Source organism: Pseudochaenichthys georgianus, chromosome 24, assembly GCF_902827115.2.
Source record: "Pseudochaenichthys georgianus chromosome 24, fPseGeo1.2, whole genome shotgun sequence".
In the NCBI taxonomy this organism is placed as follows: Eukaryota; Metazoa; Chordata; class Actinopteri; order Perciformes; family Channichthyidae; genus Pseudochaenichthys; species Pseudochaenichthys georgianus.
The window spans coordinates 25,600,845-25,618,341 of NC_047526.1; the positions used below are offsets into that span (position 1 = coordinate 25,600,845).

General features: G+C 43.2%; 1 protein-coding gene across 4 annotated transcripts; it reads left to right on the forward strand.

Moving 5' to 3' along the window:
• The first annotated feature begins 4,132 nt into the window (after window positions 1–4,132).
• Window positions 4,133–16,876, forward strand: LOC117439748 (sine oculis-binding protein homolog B-like). 4 transcript variants are annotated; one of them, XM_034075783.2, is made up of 7 exons: window positions 4,133–4,420; window positions 7,029–7,158; window positions 7,464–7,658; window positions 8,895–9,046; window positions 10,216–10,311; window positions 10,508–12,409; window positions 14,601–16,876. In XM_034075783.2, the coding sequence occupies exons 1-6, from the start codon at window positions 4,322–4,324 to the stop codon at window positions 12,398–12,400; spliced, it is 2,565 nt and encodes an 854-aa protein (XP_033931674.1). In that variant the 5' UTR covers window positions 4,133–4,321; the 3' UTR covers window positions 12,401–12,409; window positions 14,601–16,876. The 4 variants fall into 4 exon arrangements, with proteins under 4 accessions (XP_033931674.1, XP_033931676.1, XP_033931677.1 ...); XM_034075785.2 differs by having other exon boundaries at window positions 10,529–12,409; XM_034075786.2 differs by having other exon boundaries at window positions 4,133–4,414; window positions 10,529–12,409.
• The last annotated feature ends 621 nt before the right edge of the window (window positions 16,877–17,497 follow it).

Sequence of the window (17,497 nt, forward strand, 5' to 3'; positions counted from 1 at the left end):
ACTATTAGCGTCTAAACTCCATCTAAAAACATCATTAAAGTCAAATAACCCATCGGCACACGGCCATTTCCATCCGTAAAAAATAAAGATCACATCCAAATGAATGTCAACCTTTTCCTATTAAATACAAATGTAATTGGAAGCGTATAAATACACAAAAGATATATCAGCATACCTGTGTTGATAAACATATGGCGAACACAATCACTCCAAGCTGAACGATCGTCATTTTGGACATTCTCTCGCCTTTTTTGTTTTGTTGTTGCAGTAATTTGACCAGATGGAGGAGACTGCCCACAGACGCTGCTTCTCTCTAATGTAGTCGCAGCATCAGACGGAGCTTTTTATATCAGCTACAGGTCTGTGACGTAGCCGATAGGACCCTTACACAATCCCGGACATGATTGAAGAAAGAGTTTACATTTAATATATGTAAATATATGCAAATAATAATGGTTTTGAACACAGGATTCTTAATTGTGCACACGATGACACACGTCATGCTAATTGTATTCAGTAGCGGGATTTTATAAAACATTAAGGAAGTCAGCTGAGCGCGCATGCTCTATCCAAGCCCCAAACGGTCCTCTATCTTTCCAAATGATAAAATGCCTTGCTCTGAGGAGAAAACCACTTTCACCAACGTAGTTAAGCCGGACGTACCATCTTTATTCACCTGCACACTGCTCCCACCGTTATGCTGCCATGGTGATACTGATTCAGACCGTTAGATTTCTGATGTCAATACCTATTTCCACTGATATAACTCAGACGTATGTAACTTATATTAAAAATAAAGGGACATAGATCTGAGGGAAAATAAAAAATCTCAAATGGAAAAGTTATCACTACCTGTTGAGCTCTCGTGCCAGGCCATAGCTATACATTTGGCCACAGCGACACCTAGTGTTCAGCACAGGGTTCAACTGTAACTTTGTAATCAGTTTGAAGTAGTCCTTGTTATTAATGTTATTTAATATTAGCTAGTTTCTACAGAGTGCGTTAGTAGGCTATATCAGGTTGCACCGTTAAAATTGTTGAAATGTCTCTTTTTTTCTCTGTGAATGGACAGACATTCAGCATGCAAGAAAAGCAGTGGTGGAAAGTACATTACTCAAGTACTGTACTTAACAACAATTTTGAACTTTACTAAAGTATTTTCATAAAATGTTTCTTTACACTTCTATAAATCTGCGTTTACTCCACTACATGTTTAGTTACATGTATAGCTACTTTTCAGAATGCAGCTCTAAATAATAAACTAGTGGACTTAATGTTGAAGGTAAAAAAAGTACAATTATCCATCATACTGTTGAACAAAAAGTAAATCATTTTTTTGTATCAGAACTTATGAGTAAAATGCAACATGATACACTATTAACTAATAATGTCATATAATAATAAATTACACATGGAGGCATTTTTTCTGCAGAATTACTGCTTTTACTTTTTATACTTTAAGTACATTTAGCTGATAGGCTAATACTTTTGTACTTTTTCTGAAGAAAGATTCTGAATGAAGGACTTTAACTTGAAATAAAGTATTTTGTCATTAATGTATTGGTACTTTAACTCAAGTAAAGAATCTGAATACTTCTTCCCTGCAAAAAAGTGAATGCCAATCAAATTTAGTAAAAAAGTAAAGCAATAACTTTAATTAAGAAAAAAATGTATCTAAACATAATAAATTATTATAACACTCATGAAAAGTAAACAGCTTAACACCTTAATCATGAGCTACAGAGGAACAATCATGAGCTACAGAGGAACATCTTTAAGCTGATTAACGACAAGCTGAGCAACAACTTATTCATTTGTATGATAAGAAGTGTGCGTGTTTGCTTATCTTTTTATCATAACAGGTCAAACAAAGTTAAATTAGTTGTAAATGCTACAGCTCAGTGTATTTTGTCGCTGATCCAGAAACACAGATGCCCTAATCAGGAATGTATTTGCATGTAATTTGATGCAGGGCAAACACCATGGCTATATTCATCTGCACAACTATTCAAAACTAGTAGGTGGACATCGCCCTCTACAGGAGGAAACACATTACTGTAAGCCAAAGTAGATCACACTATTTATCTTTATTCTGTGAAGACCAGTAGGCTATAACATTGTCAATCATCTTCTAAAATGGACAGTATAATCGTATAGTTATGTATTCATGGTAAATAATGCAAGTATTGATACTCAAAGCGACCACTTTTTATGACTCAGTCCAGATGTTGGGGAGTGTAACTTTGGACGTATAGTGTTCTCATTTGTGTGTTTCTTGAGGAACAGTGAGACGGTCTTATCCCTGCCTTCACCCCCCAGAGGAACCTAAAGGGACAGCGCTCCCTGCAGAGGCACCAGATGTGCGCTGTTATTGAGAGCCGGAGAGAGGGGCCTTTTGTAAGGCATCAGATAAGCCCTGTTCCCAAAGCTGGGCCCGGATCGGGTATCATCAGCGGGTGTACGAGGGGGCGAAACCCAAGCCCTGCGCTGGATCGGGTTTCTGTTTACACGAGCCGTGGTCGCTCCTCCAACCAGAGAGGAGAGAGGCTCTGAAACAGGCCTCACGTCCCGCCTGTCTGTCTACCTGTCTGTCTCTCTGCATGGGGTTTAGCCACCAAGTGAAAGTTCTGCGAAGGAAACACATTAAAGAATGCAGGACACATTGACTTTAATCAAATGTATTATGTCAACAGACTACACATAATTGTATTAGGTTAGTTGAAAGCAATAATTAAGTTGAACCTAATATCTTAACATTAAAGTTACATTTCATTTTTTTCAGTGTGGTGTCATCTAAAGCCCATTTGCCTATTACTTGGCAATGTCATTACCAACTTTATGGCCTAATTCTTCATGAGTATGAAACCGATGCGAGTTCAAGTGGAATGGAAATGAAATGCAAAAAAAAAGATTATAACATTATTTATCTCCAACATGAAATAACATGTGGCTGAATGCAACTCGCCCCTCTCCATGTCTTCCTTACTGGACCTAGACACATGATATTGTAAGCGTAATAAACTATCTGGCCCTAACCATTAGAATAATCATAAGCAATGTGCTCGTCCATGACTGGAAATCCAGCCTGTGGTAGTTTTCCAAAACCAAAGGTTGCCCTGGAGCCAAACGTGCACATTACAGGTGGATTTTCTGTATGCAGTGCACACAAATACACAAACAATGTCATACAAGGAATCACTGATCAAACAGATCCCATTTGAGAAAAGCCCCTTACATTCTGTCATGGTATCGTTTAACTCACAGCGTTCTTTTCATCTCTTTATTTTAAGACGAGTTTACAGACAGTGTTTGTACTGTGTCCCCTCAGATAAAACACAGTCTTTGCATTCCTTTTGAAATGTATCTGTTGAGATTTGGGAGGGGTGGGCGCCAGGTGTTGGGTTACATCAAATCACAGGGCCCTCCCTTCCCTATCCGGAGAGGGCAGCGTCAAGTTTAACAGAGAGAGAGCAGGAATTATACCGGAAGCTAGGTAACTTTGATTTCACAATAAAAGCCAAAGATGCCTTCCGTCTAAGGATAACTTTATTAAGACGATACAAAAAACATATCTATAGCCTTTTATTTTGAACATATATTTGCTCAAGGCAATATGTTAGACCTGATACAGAGAACAGAGACAATTAAGTCTAACATGAACAGTTTTATGGTTGACATGGTATTTTGTCAATGATTTGTTTGATTTTAATGTGAGTTAGACTTGTGATCTTTAGTTTGATTAAACCAAGACGGAGAGCTTTCATTGTCAGGTTTGACTATGATTTGTGGCACACATGCTGTTAATATTCAAAATGACTTCAATTGGCATTATTATTTGAAATACAAAAGAAATGATCAGCATCAGCAACGTTTTAGTTTCCTAAAGTTTACGTTGTTCATACATTTTGGTCATTAATCATTTTAGTAATTTTGAGTTTTCTTTTTATTCATACCGAGATCAACTGTTTAAAGTTTAATTATTGATCATAACCTTGGTTGTCCTTAGAAAACACATTATGTCAGGTTGAAGTTCACACTTTAGTTTGAAAGTCTCAACCGGAAGCCTTATCTTTGTTACCTGCAGGTGTTTGTCAGCGTTGCAGAAGAGAGAATGCGGATTGTTCTGCTGCGGAGCCTCCAGCCCGGAGCGCACGCATGTTCAGTCCACTCCAATGGTGTGAAGCCCAGATGAGGGACTCAGACGTCCGGGAATGACAGCCGCTGTCACCGGGAGTGACAGCTTTCACTATAAGCTTCTCCTCTGAAAACCTCCAGCTGACAACCAACACTGATCCGGTTCGGATCCTGCCAGACAAGGACTATGCCAGAGATGGAGAAAGGGAGACCACCGGAAAATAAACGCAGCAGGAAACCTGCGCACCCCGTGAAAAGGGAGATCAACCAGGAGATGAAGGTGGGAGTGAGTTTGTTTCCAACTTCTATATTTCTATCTACAGAGTCGTGTTGACCCAGCCAAAACTGTTGTACTAAGCGCAAAATCACTTTCCACTCAGAGAGGAGAATGAACGGGCAAAGCTCAATTCTGGAAAAAGTTAAACATTCTGTGTTTGTTTTCAGTGAATGCTCTCCTTGTGTCTTTTATGTAAGCATTATGAATATACTTTTGTGGCACATTTAGAAAAACAACTTTAAAATGTGCTCCCCTTTGGAGGACAGAACCTTATTAAACTTTTCTTATAAATATCAACTCGAAATGTCTAACACAGAGACACAGGAAGTTTTGATTATAGAGTTTCGCAGTCATTGTGAGTGGACTGGTCTTGGGAGGCCATGTCAGGCCAGCTGTGGCCGGACGCGCTCACCGTAATGTCCAGCGGAGATCCAGATGTGCGTCACTTGTTCCCCGCTCTTTCAGTGCGCACACTTGCTGTACCACAGAGGCTTGCCCTTGTGCTCACCAAAAGAGAGAGTGCATTTATTTCCTACAAATAGTCAATGTCATACACCGGAAAACACTTAAGCACTATAAAAAAGTTTTAAATTGTGTTCATTTCACACCAGAATAACTTGCCTATAGAGATCATGTTCATTGGGGCATGTCCTTTAAGAATGCCTCCTGTTTCTTTCTTTAAAGGACAGTCACAGTTAAATCACAGTAACAGACTTTGATTCCCTCCCACCATTATGAGCCCATTACTGCATGGAAACTAATCCATGGATTGTCTGCTTTGTTTGGGTTTGGACACTGGGTATTTGAGAGTGTTGACGGTGGTTGTAAGTGATATCTGAAGCTCCTTCAAGCAACAGCTCAGAAATCAAAAAAGACAAGCAACTCTTTTGGGGCGAAGGAAGGAGATTTTGGCCTTTTCGTGAGAGAGGAAATGTGCTCTTAATGTGTAAGTGGTTTGGATTGTAGCGTTTGATATCCAGGGGAGGTGTAGAGTTACAAATCAACTAATTTTAATCAAAACATGTGAAACGCTATCCCCTCTTGATGTGAGCCTGCTGGGCTGAATCTCAGGGTCGGCCCCAGTTTGTTGCCTTTGGCTGCAACTCTCTCTGTGGTTTGGGATATGGCTTGTCACTCTCACAAAGCAGATGTTTGTCTGAACTGCCAAAAAGAAACAAAAACAATATTGTGGGAAGTGGACTGGTGGGGGGGGAAACAAGAAAACAGAGAGACTAAATGAAACTGAGCTGTGTGAATAAAGAAGAGGATACCCAAATTAGATGTGATGGGACAAATTAAAATCATAAAGATGTGCACCTTTTTTTTTAAAAGAGTCAAAGGGGGAGGATAAGGGGGAGAGAAAGAGACAGACAGGAAGGCAGGCCCACTGATTTCTAGCTCAGCTGAGGTCCAGCCTTGTGTTGTCTCTGTAATACATCTGTTTCAACACCACATTCGGACCTACTCCCTCCACGTCAGACCCGAGCGCAGCACCAGACACCGGATACTTCACTTTAATCATCGTTAGGCATATTTAGCTGGATATGATACCACTGCTTGCACTCACCCACACACTCTCCCAGACACACACACACACACACACACACACACACACACACACACACACACACACGCGCACGCACGCACGCACGCACGCACGCACACACACACACACACACGCACGCACGCACAGTAGAAAGTGAGCAAGCAAGGGAGGGATCCATTTCTTTGAGGCCCTAGAGCAGCACAGAGGTCGGAGTGAGGAAAGCAGGGGAAAGAATGTGCAGTCAGTACTACAGCACTACAACACCACCACAGCAGACTGGCTGTGCTCGAAAAGGGTGAAACCTGAGAGGCAGAGCTGTGTCGGGTGTCAGGGCTGGAAGGTGCTGGAGTGGATGGTGAAGATGGGAGGTAAAGGGGGGGGGGCAGAGGAGAGGAAGAGAGGCAAGGGGAGGGACATGGAAAGCAGAGGAATAGAGTGAGAGTGGTGGACACTGGAGAGAGGAGTGGGGCATTTCCGAGAACCGTGGGACCTCGCTGTGGTGTAGGGTGTCCCGCTCTGATTTCTGCCCGTTCCGGATCAGGTTTCTCCTCCAATCCGGTTCGCCCAAAGCCACAGAGAGAGGTGGGTGGATAAAGAGAGAGACCTTTGTGTTTTCTGTTTTTTCTTTTTCATCTGGACGTAATAAAAAAATAAAAAAGGGACCACACATCCCATCTGCGGGGAACAGTTTTCTTTTCTCCCTCTTTTTTCCAATTAAGAGAGATAAACAAAGGATGATTCATAGATTTCACACTGGTGTTAGGTTTTAAACCTTTCCGTCTCAGATTTAGCAAGAGTAAACAACTTGAATACATCATGGAAAAAGCGTCATACTGTACTCCACTGTGCCCATATTCATTTCCCCAACTGGGCTGGGGCTGAGAAAAAATCCCTTGCATTGATTCTGAGAAGGAAGGTCTGATTATGTTTAACATAGGATAAAAAGTTCCACTAACAACCCTAAGACGTACGGTTACAATTTCCCACATGCAGGCAGACTATGGCTCAGTTACCGTATCCCTTTACATAGAGCATTAATCAGTGATTTATGTCCCTCTTTTTCTCATGCAGACGTTTGCAGAAAGCACCATGAACGAGCTCCTGGGATGGTACGGCTATGACAAGGTGGACCTCAGAGACTCGGAGGCCAACGAGATCAGAAACTACAGAGAGAGGCGTCAGCATGTGTCTGTCCTGAAAGGTGAGGGCAGGTGTCAAGAGTTCAAGAGGCTTCTTGCATTTACACTGACAGGTTCTGCAGGTTTCTGTGCAGACATTGAGTCACTGTTCAAATTAGCCAGACATACTCTGCTGTAGTTGCAACTTCTCAAGTTTCATTCACTCAGATGCATCTATTGTTTCTCAACACCACTGTTCTAGAAAGTCAGTGTAGGTCATTGTTATTTGCAAAGAAGACATTACAGTTTCATGTTAGCCATACCGTGGATGTATGCTATTGTATTACATGACAAATATACAGCTTTATATTGTGTTTTTGTCTTTCAGAGAACTCAGTGCCAAAATCCAAGAGCGTCGACACCAAAGTCAGTCACTCGGTACTCGCCATGAAGAGTGGAGAGAGAGAGTCCTCCAGTGTCCCCTCCTCTTCATCCTCCTCTTCCTCAACATGCTCGTCCCTCACCACTTCCAACGAGCACAAGAGTGCCCCTGTCATTGTCCCCCTCATAAAGCCATCAGCAGGTAGTGCTACTCGACTACACATCAAGTGATGTCAATTAGCTCATGGCATGGCTGTAGCTCTCAGACTTACACATGCACATATGATTGTCAATTTGAAGCAGCAATGTGGATGGGGCATATATTGGTTTCAGCATTTCTTCTCATGACATTCCTAAAAGATCTTCAGAGAAATTGTAATACTGTTTAATACAATATGTCCTTTTGCTCCAAGAATGAATTTTCTTCTAAAATACCCATCTGAGATCGATGGTTATTTTGCTTTTAAACTAAAAACGAGTTGCAACTCATGAGGAATCGGCTTAGTTCATCTGAACAAGTTAAATCGGTGCAATATTATAATTTGATATGGACCTATGTGTCTGAAAGACATTACACTTTCTGATGTTTTGACAGCGTACACAAGCCTAGAGTCTAGAATTAAATAATGATAAAAATAGACATGTGTTGACTTCCAAATGCATCTGTGTTATCAGGGTGAACGGGGTAGTAATGGTAACCCAGTGATTGTCCCGCTGCACTGTATCATTGAAGTTATATAATAAGGGCTACAGTTCTTACATTGTACACTCAATGTTGAATCTTGAACCCATCATTGTTTAATTTCAAACATTTCAAACTGTGTCGGGGTTCGTACCCCTATGGACCTCATAAACTGGTGGTGCAGATATTGAGAAATAACAGGGGGTGCAGCCCCAAAGCAAACTTTGAGCATGGTACACCTGGAGTACTGCCATTTTTATCGCTATCTCCGACTGTTAAAAAAAAAAAATTATATTTTATATTTTATTTTTTGATTTCTTATTATTATTACAATTATTTGGTTAATCTCTCAAAGTGTATCAGTATCCCTTGTTGTGAAGCACTTCAAAATGTGTCTTGGCAGATGAGAAGCGCTATATAAATTAAATATATTATTATTATTATTATTATTATCTCTGGCTTCCCTGAAATAATGTTTAAGTACTCCTTAAATTATTTAATTGTCGGAAATATCTCACTTGACGTTTTGGTGGCCCCCCAGCTGTGGGCCAGTGTACAATAATACGTTAACATACTGACATTAAGATAAAGACTTTTAATATGGCCACAGTACAAATGATCTTCTTACACTTGCATCCCTAACTCTGGCTTTACAACTGAAACAGAGATGAGGACTGTTTAAGCAAAGCGCAATAGTAAAACTTTTGCAAAATGCACTCATAAACTGACGTGACTTTATTTCTGTTTCCCCTGCAGTTGAAGATGTACAGAATGTGCAGATAGTGTGTGTTTGGTGCCAGAAGGAAGGAGTAAAGCGCTACTCTCTATGCATGGGTTCAGAGCTCAAAAGCTTCTGCAGTGAGAAGTGTTTTGCCGCCTGCAGGCGCGCTTACTTCAAACGCAATAAGGTCAGTAGCAAACCACAATGTATTCTTCACTAATAAGTTTCACTTTTAGGGCAAGCTTCTTGTTGGTGAGACTTTGGAAATATTTGTATTTATGGCATGATTATCGGTAGATTTATGTTTCGATTTTTCAAATGATATGGTCCAAGTTTTTGCCAGCCATGTTACTCTATACGCAGCAGACCCAGGTATCAAGTTTCTGGCAGGTTAAAACACCTTCAGAAACAGAAACTTCTGATCTTGTGAGGTCATTACTTTTAAAAGAGAGGATCTCTGAGAACACACTTTCTAGATGGACGACCCAGTATAGGAATGGAGCGAGGGAGGTCAAAGTTTGTAGAGGACACTTAGTATAAGTTTCGCGTTAATGGAGGAGGGGCCAGCCATTAAGTGGCTCTGGACAGGAAAGTATGGAGAACCGCTCTGATGCACATTGCCATGATATTTCACCTTCCATTACGACATGGATATACCCTCTTTAGAAGTGCGGTGTGACAAGCAGCTATATCGCCTTTCACCTTCACTGTTGGTTAAACTGTGATAGGTTTATTCACAGAGACAATAATAAGGAGGGCTGAACAGACTATCTGTGAAACAAGCCCTCAAGTTTTTCGAAGGCCGGGAGGAAAACATTGCCGTTGGCTTGTCGCTGCTTGTCTAAGAGGAAGGCCAGGAGGCCTGGGGCGAGGTGTCCACTTTCAGTGCATACCTTACCTTCAGCTGCCTCATGTTTCGTAACTCAACACGACTCAATGGGTCACAGAAATGGGGGAGCACTCAGATCCACAGCAGATCAGCTTTCATGAATCAAGAGGAATTTCCTATATTAATACTGGCAAGGCCATTAATAATATGTCAATACATCATCTACATTATCTCCCTACTCCTTTGTAGACTTGTATCTGTTTCACAACACAGTGGTTTCCCTTTGTTGTTTTGACCTTTAGGGTTGGGTGTCATGTATGAAGTTCAAACCGTTTTTAACCTTTTTTTCTGCATTAATGACCACAGCATGATTTCACTGTAGCACTTTCAATTGAGGCAACCGCAGCTACTTCCTCATAAAATGGAGAATACATCCATCAAAAGAGGGGGGGTTTTACCTCAGGGTTGTCAAACTGCTTCACATTGGTTTATGTCATGAGTGTCATATTGTGGTTTTCCCCTGTCAGGCCAGAGATGAAGACCTCCACGGTGAAAGATCCCCTCAGCACCCCCATACAGAGGACTCGCCCAGACTGGTGTTGAAGATAAACAGCAATGTCAGAGTAAGAGGACACTATCAATGCAATCTTTTGTTTTACAATGTGAAGTGTTATTATGAGTAAATGGCTTTTTATGCTTGTATATTCCAGCTAGACTTTTCTTCTAACCTTAAGACAAGTCAGCATACTATTACTGTGTATTTGTAAACATTTCTTAAAGTTTCCAGACTGAATTTATAACTTAATTGACCCTCCACAGTCTCTCTCCCCTGTACCGCAGGTATGCGATTGGTGCAAGCATGTTCGTCACACTAAAGAATACTTGGACTTCGGATCTGGAGAAGAACGACTCCAGTTCTGCAGCACTAAGTGTCTGAATCAGTACAAGATGGACGTTTTTTACCGAGAAGCCCGTGCCGCTCTCACCAGCTCCAGCCCAAACAGAACCAGCCAGGAGGGGAGGGCGGACACCATTGGGGCCGGGCAAAAACTACTCACTCCTGAGTCTTGGAGCAGCGCAGGGGACCCCCGTCATAGAAACCTTTCTCCCAGAGGGCCTACGACAATCCATGGATCAGCAGAATCCATGTCCCCCTCAGAAGCATCCTTTTCTAATTCAAAGATCCCTGTCTCTGGACTGAAGAACCTGGAGAGACCTATCCTGTCTGCTCCCCCTACCGTGGATATGTCCCCCCGCCCTGCTAACCTTCATCCTGCACATCATCCTCGTCCTCCTTTGGAACACCAGCCTTTACCACAAATCCCCATGCCCTTCATCAGACCTCCTCTTCATGCCCAGGGCCTGAAAAGCCCTCTTGGCAACCCTTCCAGGCACCCAGGCCCACCTTCAAGCCCCATCTACAGACCTTCTCACTCTCCTCACATGCAGCCCCCGAACTCTTCCATGAATCCACCTATGATGCATCCCTTCCCAGGCGCCTACTTCCCTGGCTACTCCCCTCCTCTGAACATGATGCAAAGAGGTCCAGTCCCAATGCATCACATGATGAACTATGGTATTCCTTCCTTTAGCCCTCTTCTGCCCCACCCCACTATCCTGGTGCCTTATCCAATTATTGTCCCCCTACCTATCCCCATACCCATTCCTATCCCTTTTCCTTTCCCTACTAAGGCAAACGTAGAAACTCCAAGTCACAGTGGTGTTATTCAGCCTGTGCCAGAGGGGGTAGACAGAGGTAAATCCAGGGCTACCAGGCCGCCATCTCCAGGGGTCCCTGAAGGAGAGAGCAGATATGTAGCCAACAAATGGGGTGCGACTATGAGTCAAGGTCTCCCCTCACCAAGTCATCCCAACACGGATTGGGTTAAATCAGAGAGGCCATTCGCTTCTCCGACATCCACCCCTCACAGTGGAGCATCCTCCCCCCGAGCACAGTACAATGAATCCCCCTACTCAGCATCAGGGTCGGAGGGGCTGACAGACTTTAAGCAGCATCAGCAGTCGGAGCGACAGGTTATCCAAAGGGTTCTCCAAAGGACCCAGGTTAAGCCAAGTGCCAATGGAGTAGTGGACCTGTCAGGGCTGCGAGAGTCAGGAACTCTGCAGGGTCCCAGATCAGGGCTCCAAGAGGTCATCAGACCCACCCCTCCTCTTCCACAGTCCCCACCACATGACACTCTCTACCATCTCCAGGACTCCCACACACCTTTACACAACCCAACCAGCCCAACAGGGAGCGGCCATCTTTACGATGCCACATCCTCTGCTCTGAAATCTCAGGACCACAGTCCAAACGGGATGTCCTACTCATCCCCACCCGCCAGTCCAGACTCCCCCCTTCCCCTGAGAGTACCAGCACCACCCCCTGACCCTGCGCTCAGTGAGCTGGAGGCCATCAAGGAGAACAAGTGCTCTGTTATTGGCCCAGTGCGAGTTGAGGGGCCAGTCAGTCAGTCAGAAGAGCCTTTAGCAGTAGTCGGGGAGGTAGGAGATGACCCCCATGTTCCTGACGAGGACCATGCCTATGCCCTGCCCACAGCGCCAAAGACAGGTGGGACCACCACCCCTCTGCTCTTGCCCAAACTCAGGGACAAGGGTTGCCTGCGGAGCCCTGCTAATACGGCCAGTGCTGGAGACATGGAGCCAGCTCTGAAGAGGCGATGCCTACGACTCCGCGATCAGAATAAGTAGAGGATGGAGGTGAGAGAGATTCTATTACAAGGCAAAGTATAGATAGACGTGCTTTCACTTGCTGCCCCATCTAATATTACAGAGTCGTACATTGAAAAAAGGAGAACACTATTTTCCCTTGTTATCTAACTCGTACATCAACAACAGAGTTGCCACAAGCTGCCCATGAGTTGGATTCATTGCATTTCCGACATGTGATACAAGAGTATAGGAACTTGACCCTTACTGTATGTTCATACATTTCTTTAAATCCCATGGCTTTGCTGTGTGTGGCAAGACCCATCAATGTGATGTTCTAGTTTGGTTTCATTGAAAACGAGCAATTGTTTATAAACGGCATTTGAAGAGGGATTGGAAAATGGGCGCATACACACATTCACACATACACAAGGCAAGCTTAATCACAGGTCTCACAGTGTGCACATGGTCACTCAACAGCATGGCGCCAATGAGAGAGAATCCTAGTAACCTGGCACTTCTTTAGGCTCTAAGGTTACAGCGGAGGGCACAGGCAGAGAGAGTCACTTTGAAAGGCGATCACTTGAACACAAACTGACAGTCACAATGCTTTGTTTGCATGGCATCCTGTTTCGTAGGCTCAGTTTTGATATGCGAGTATGTGTCTGTTTAAGAGGGAGGGAGACTTTTCTCAATGTGTACCTTTTAGCTGATGCTTTTATCCGTAGTCGTTTGCCATGTATGAGAAGGTAGTAGGTGTAAGACAGATGGTTGCTGATAAATCGAAACCGTGACCTTGAGGTTATGGGATGGTCTTACAAACCTGACACTGAGACAGAGGGACGAATCAAGTGAGGTTGATCAAGTGTCACCCCCAAGTCAAACTCTTGCGTCTTGCTGTATGAACGGTGAGGCAGTGCAGACATGTTTCTGGGGTCACTGCAGAGACAGAGGTGATTGTCAGGCAGACTAGAAGGCGCTGTGAATATGAAAGCTGGCCCTCATGTGATAAGGCTCTGGGGCTTCACTCGAAAACACAGGGGCAGAACCAGAGCGTTTCAATTACACATGTCATAGTGACACCCTGTTCTGGCTTCGGCTCGTCTCTTTCCCATGTAGGAGTTGAGCACTCTGCTCTCTTCTCACATTTCAATCCCTTTCCTTCTCTTCACTCACCACCACTGTCCCCTGCCAACCAGATGTTGTTGTTAGAGTAGAGCAGAAAATTCTCCTTACTTTAAACCAATCAAAGAGCATCTTAATATCCCTCTCCTGATTGGTAGTATAAACGGCTGTAACACCACCCATCTTCCTCACCTGCTAGTATCTCCGCATAACAAGATCAGGTTACCATTTTACTCTACGTCATGAGATTAATCTGCTGATATTACTGGTTTGATTTCAACTGGCCTGGTTTTCTCTCGAAAGGCCACGGGTTATATATCTGTTTTTAAAATGATGGCTGTTGATAGAGAAAGCACAACATAAACCTTTATACTTTACCCCAGATGTTTTGTGTCTAAGTTACAGGCTTCTCTTTCACTCAATGACTTCCAACCTTTGTCATTTGTTGTGGGTCAGTGCGTCCCCTTAGTAACCAATACATATTAAATCACATCATGCTGCTTGTGTCGTGCAGACGGATTTATGGCCCTGCGTTGTGTGTAATGGGAGCTGGCTGCCGTATGCGTATTACTTTAGCTCGCCACCTCTATGCTCTGAGTTGAACATTGCCGTCTTGTTCCATTGTCCCCACTGCTAAAAGTCTTTAAAACATCTCCCACTTTGACAGAATCTGCAGCCAAGTGAAGGATTTCACCTCAGGAAACAGCCCGTTTTTTCGTCTCAGTTTTCCCTGCCTTTATTTGGGATATTTTATAGCCCCGTGTAATCTGATCCCACCACATGGGTATTCGCTGAGCGTTTGAAACTAAAACGCAATGGGACAGAGGGAGTACAGAACCCTGGTTTGGCCCTTACATGACGGTGTGTGTGTTTACGTTTAATATGTGTGTGTTTGAATGAAGGTCTGTGTTAGTGTGTGTGAGACAGAAAGAGGCCAGATGTTCTTAGTTTGATTGTGCCCTGTGCGACAGTTATCTGAGTGTTGAAATGACTAAAAGTGACCAGAGCAGAAGGGGTTGATATAAGATATCTTAGAAATTGAAATTAGAATCAGCCCAGAATCTATAACATCTCATTTCTCTTTCTCCCTCTCCCTTTTTCTCCATCTAATGAACAGACTCCCTGTTTAACACTGTATGGCAGTGCCAGATTCAGTGCCACGCCCTCTTGTGGACAACGCCAGTGTTCACACCCTCCAGCCTGTCCCTCAGCCTGTCAGCCCACCAGAGTGTTGCTCTGCCTGTAGACCAGCAGGGTGCCAACACAGGAAGCAGTCCAGATGGCCATATTATCACAAGTCAACGTGAGGGAAGAACACAACACAGTCACACGTTTTGTCTTGGACCAAAGAGTATTGCTGGAGTGTTATGTTGTGTTCATTGAGCCCTTGAAATGGAGCATCTCAGATCTTCTCCCAGTCTGACATTGCCCTGAAGTGTGTCTGTGTGTGTGTTTGTGTGTGTTAGTGTGGCTGCCCAGATGCGCTCCTCCTCCTACTCCTACTCCTCTCCTTGCTCCATGCAGCAGACAGGGCTCTGATCAGCCTTGTGTGGTCTTCTCAGATGGAGCCTGAACATGATCTCTTTCCAGGGGAAACGGTTTGTTTTCCTTGCCCGGCTTGCACAAAGAGCCACATTGTTCCTCTCCCCATATCCCACGCTGACTCCCCACTCCAGGTTTTGGGTTACCTGGCCGACAGGGGCTCAGACTTCAGGAGCTTTTTTATTTTTTTGACCGACAGCCAGGAATATAGTATACCCTTTTCCCCTCCACCTCACCGCCCAACCTAAATATGATACACAGTAACCCACTGGTTCTGAAGCTGATCCCTCACAACCGATTGCCTGTGATTACTCTGAGACCATTTCTGGTGAGATTAGGTCTTTATTGGGCAGTTTATATACTGCCGGGAGAGAGCCTGGCTCTGAAGGGAAGGATTCTCCCTCTGCCACCTCTAAAACAAGGTGAACACTTCACTGAACATATGAGTGGACACCTACTAGTTGAGAAGGTCTGTAAACAAAGATAACGCTGGTCCCTCAGCTTTCACATGATCTGCCAAAGATTTGATAGCAAATCAGAAATTGAGTATGTTTTAGCATCATGTCAGGCGCAAGACAGTTTACCTGATTCAGATTTGTTTGAATGTCCCTCGATCTGATCATAAAAGTCTTAAAATCAGACTGGTAGTAAAAAAAAAGTAATATTACACTCAACCGTCAAATGCTGTAATACGCAGCAATCAGTATTAGTTTCCTTTGCTATACCGGATACCTGATGAGAGATGATCCTGATTAGATTACTTTGACACTTTTTCAACACTTGTCCCATTGTAAGATGTTCTTCTTGTACTCCACACAGATACTATATGATGTTATATTAATTTATGGATGATGCATCTGTAGATTTTCACAAAAAAGTGCTTTATTTCTTCCTTTGTTTTGTTTTTTCTGTAATTATTGTACTTTGTGAGTGCCGAAGCTCTTAAAAGCCCCTTGTCTTTATGTTTATATACTGGATCCCCACTAGAGAGCAGTGTTTGCCTTTGTAACTTTGCACCTGCCCTTAGTTGAGAAAGCACCAGAAGGCCCATAGGCAGCCTGCTGAAACCCATATGAGTACACAGAACATAACACTGCTCTCAGTGCCATGCCAGTGCCATATGCAATGCCAAGTCAATCGCTTTTCGTCAACATCTCGCTGCCATTATTTTTTCCTTACATCAATTACAGCAGTGTCAAAAGGACCCAGGCTGCCCTTCAAGGCCTCTTTTTAATGAAGAGTTAATCTGCCCCTGGGATAAGTAGTCATCATTACCAACTCCTAGAATAACTCCAAATGTGACCCACCCCTGCCATCATTCCAAAACGAAATGCCTATCGGTTAATGTTTGTGTGAGTGTGTGTGTGTGTGTATGTGTGTGCGCGTGTGTGTGACACATCTCTCCCCACTCATTCCAGCCTACATCTTCATCACAGGTCATGCCATTATGTTAGTGTCATCCTCGGCTGGCCAGGGGACTTTGTCAGTGATGACATCACTCCATGCAAATAGCTGGGTTGTCAACAACCAGAGGCGTAAAAATACATTGTTAAAGACTGCCATTGTTGGTTCTATTGCACATTTTAATCATTGCCATTTCTGACCTGATACAGTGTGTGTGTTAATCCAATGTTTGGACAAAAAAACAACTTTTGTGTCAGAAATGATATTGCTGTTGTTGCCTGAAATGCATTGGTACTTTCTGACCTCCCCTATCAAACATTTAGCCCACTGTCTGAATAGCTTATTCACAGATTGTTTGTATTTGAATATAGATGCAGTAACCAAGAGCTTTGGTGAAGACCTCTTTGTAAAGTAAAATAAATAAAAGTTATTCTAAGAGCAAAATAATGTGTTCTGTGTTCTTTAATTGTTTTCATTTATTTCAAAAAGAAGCAAATGTCAATCTCAACCAATCATTGATCTTGTGTTGTGCTGTAACCTTCTACATTTAAATATTATCCTTAATAATGTATGGCCATAAAACAATTATTTTAGATGTTTAAATGTAGATAAGGACAACTAGCACACCGCAGTCCCTGTCATTTTCTATTTTTAGTGCCAGCGTGTCTGCAAGGCAGCGCATCAGCATTCCTAAAATACTGAAAGTTGGTCGAGGCCGTGTGACGGTAAAAGAGATGAATGAGATAAGAGGTCAGGAATTCTCGGTGAGGGCTGGGGGGGGGATCAGTGATTGGAGGCAGTTAGGGGACTGGTGGTGACCCGGCCAGGGGCAACTTTCCTGGGTAAGATATGGAGCAAAACTGCTGCACAGGAGAACTCTTATCGGTACTCACCTACACAGGGAAAGAAGAAACTGATATGGCATTCATGTGTTTTGTTTTCAAGTAACCTACATTACGGAAGAATAAGCCGGATACATGGGCTTGCCTTCAAAATAAAAGCATAAATCAATCTGACCAATGAGATTGTTTTATGGTAGTATTTTGTCATAATTTAATTATTTAGATC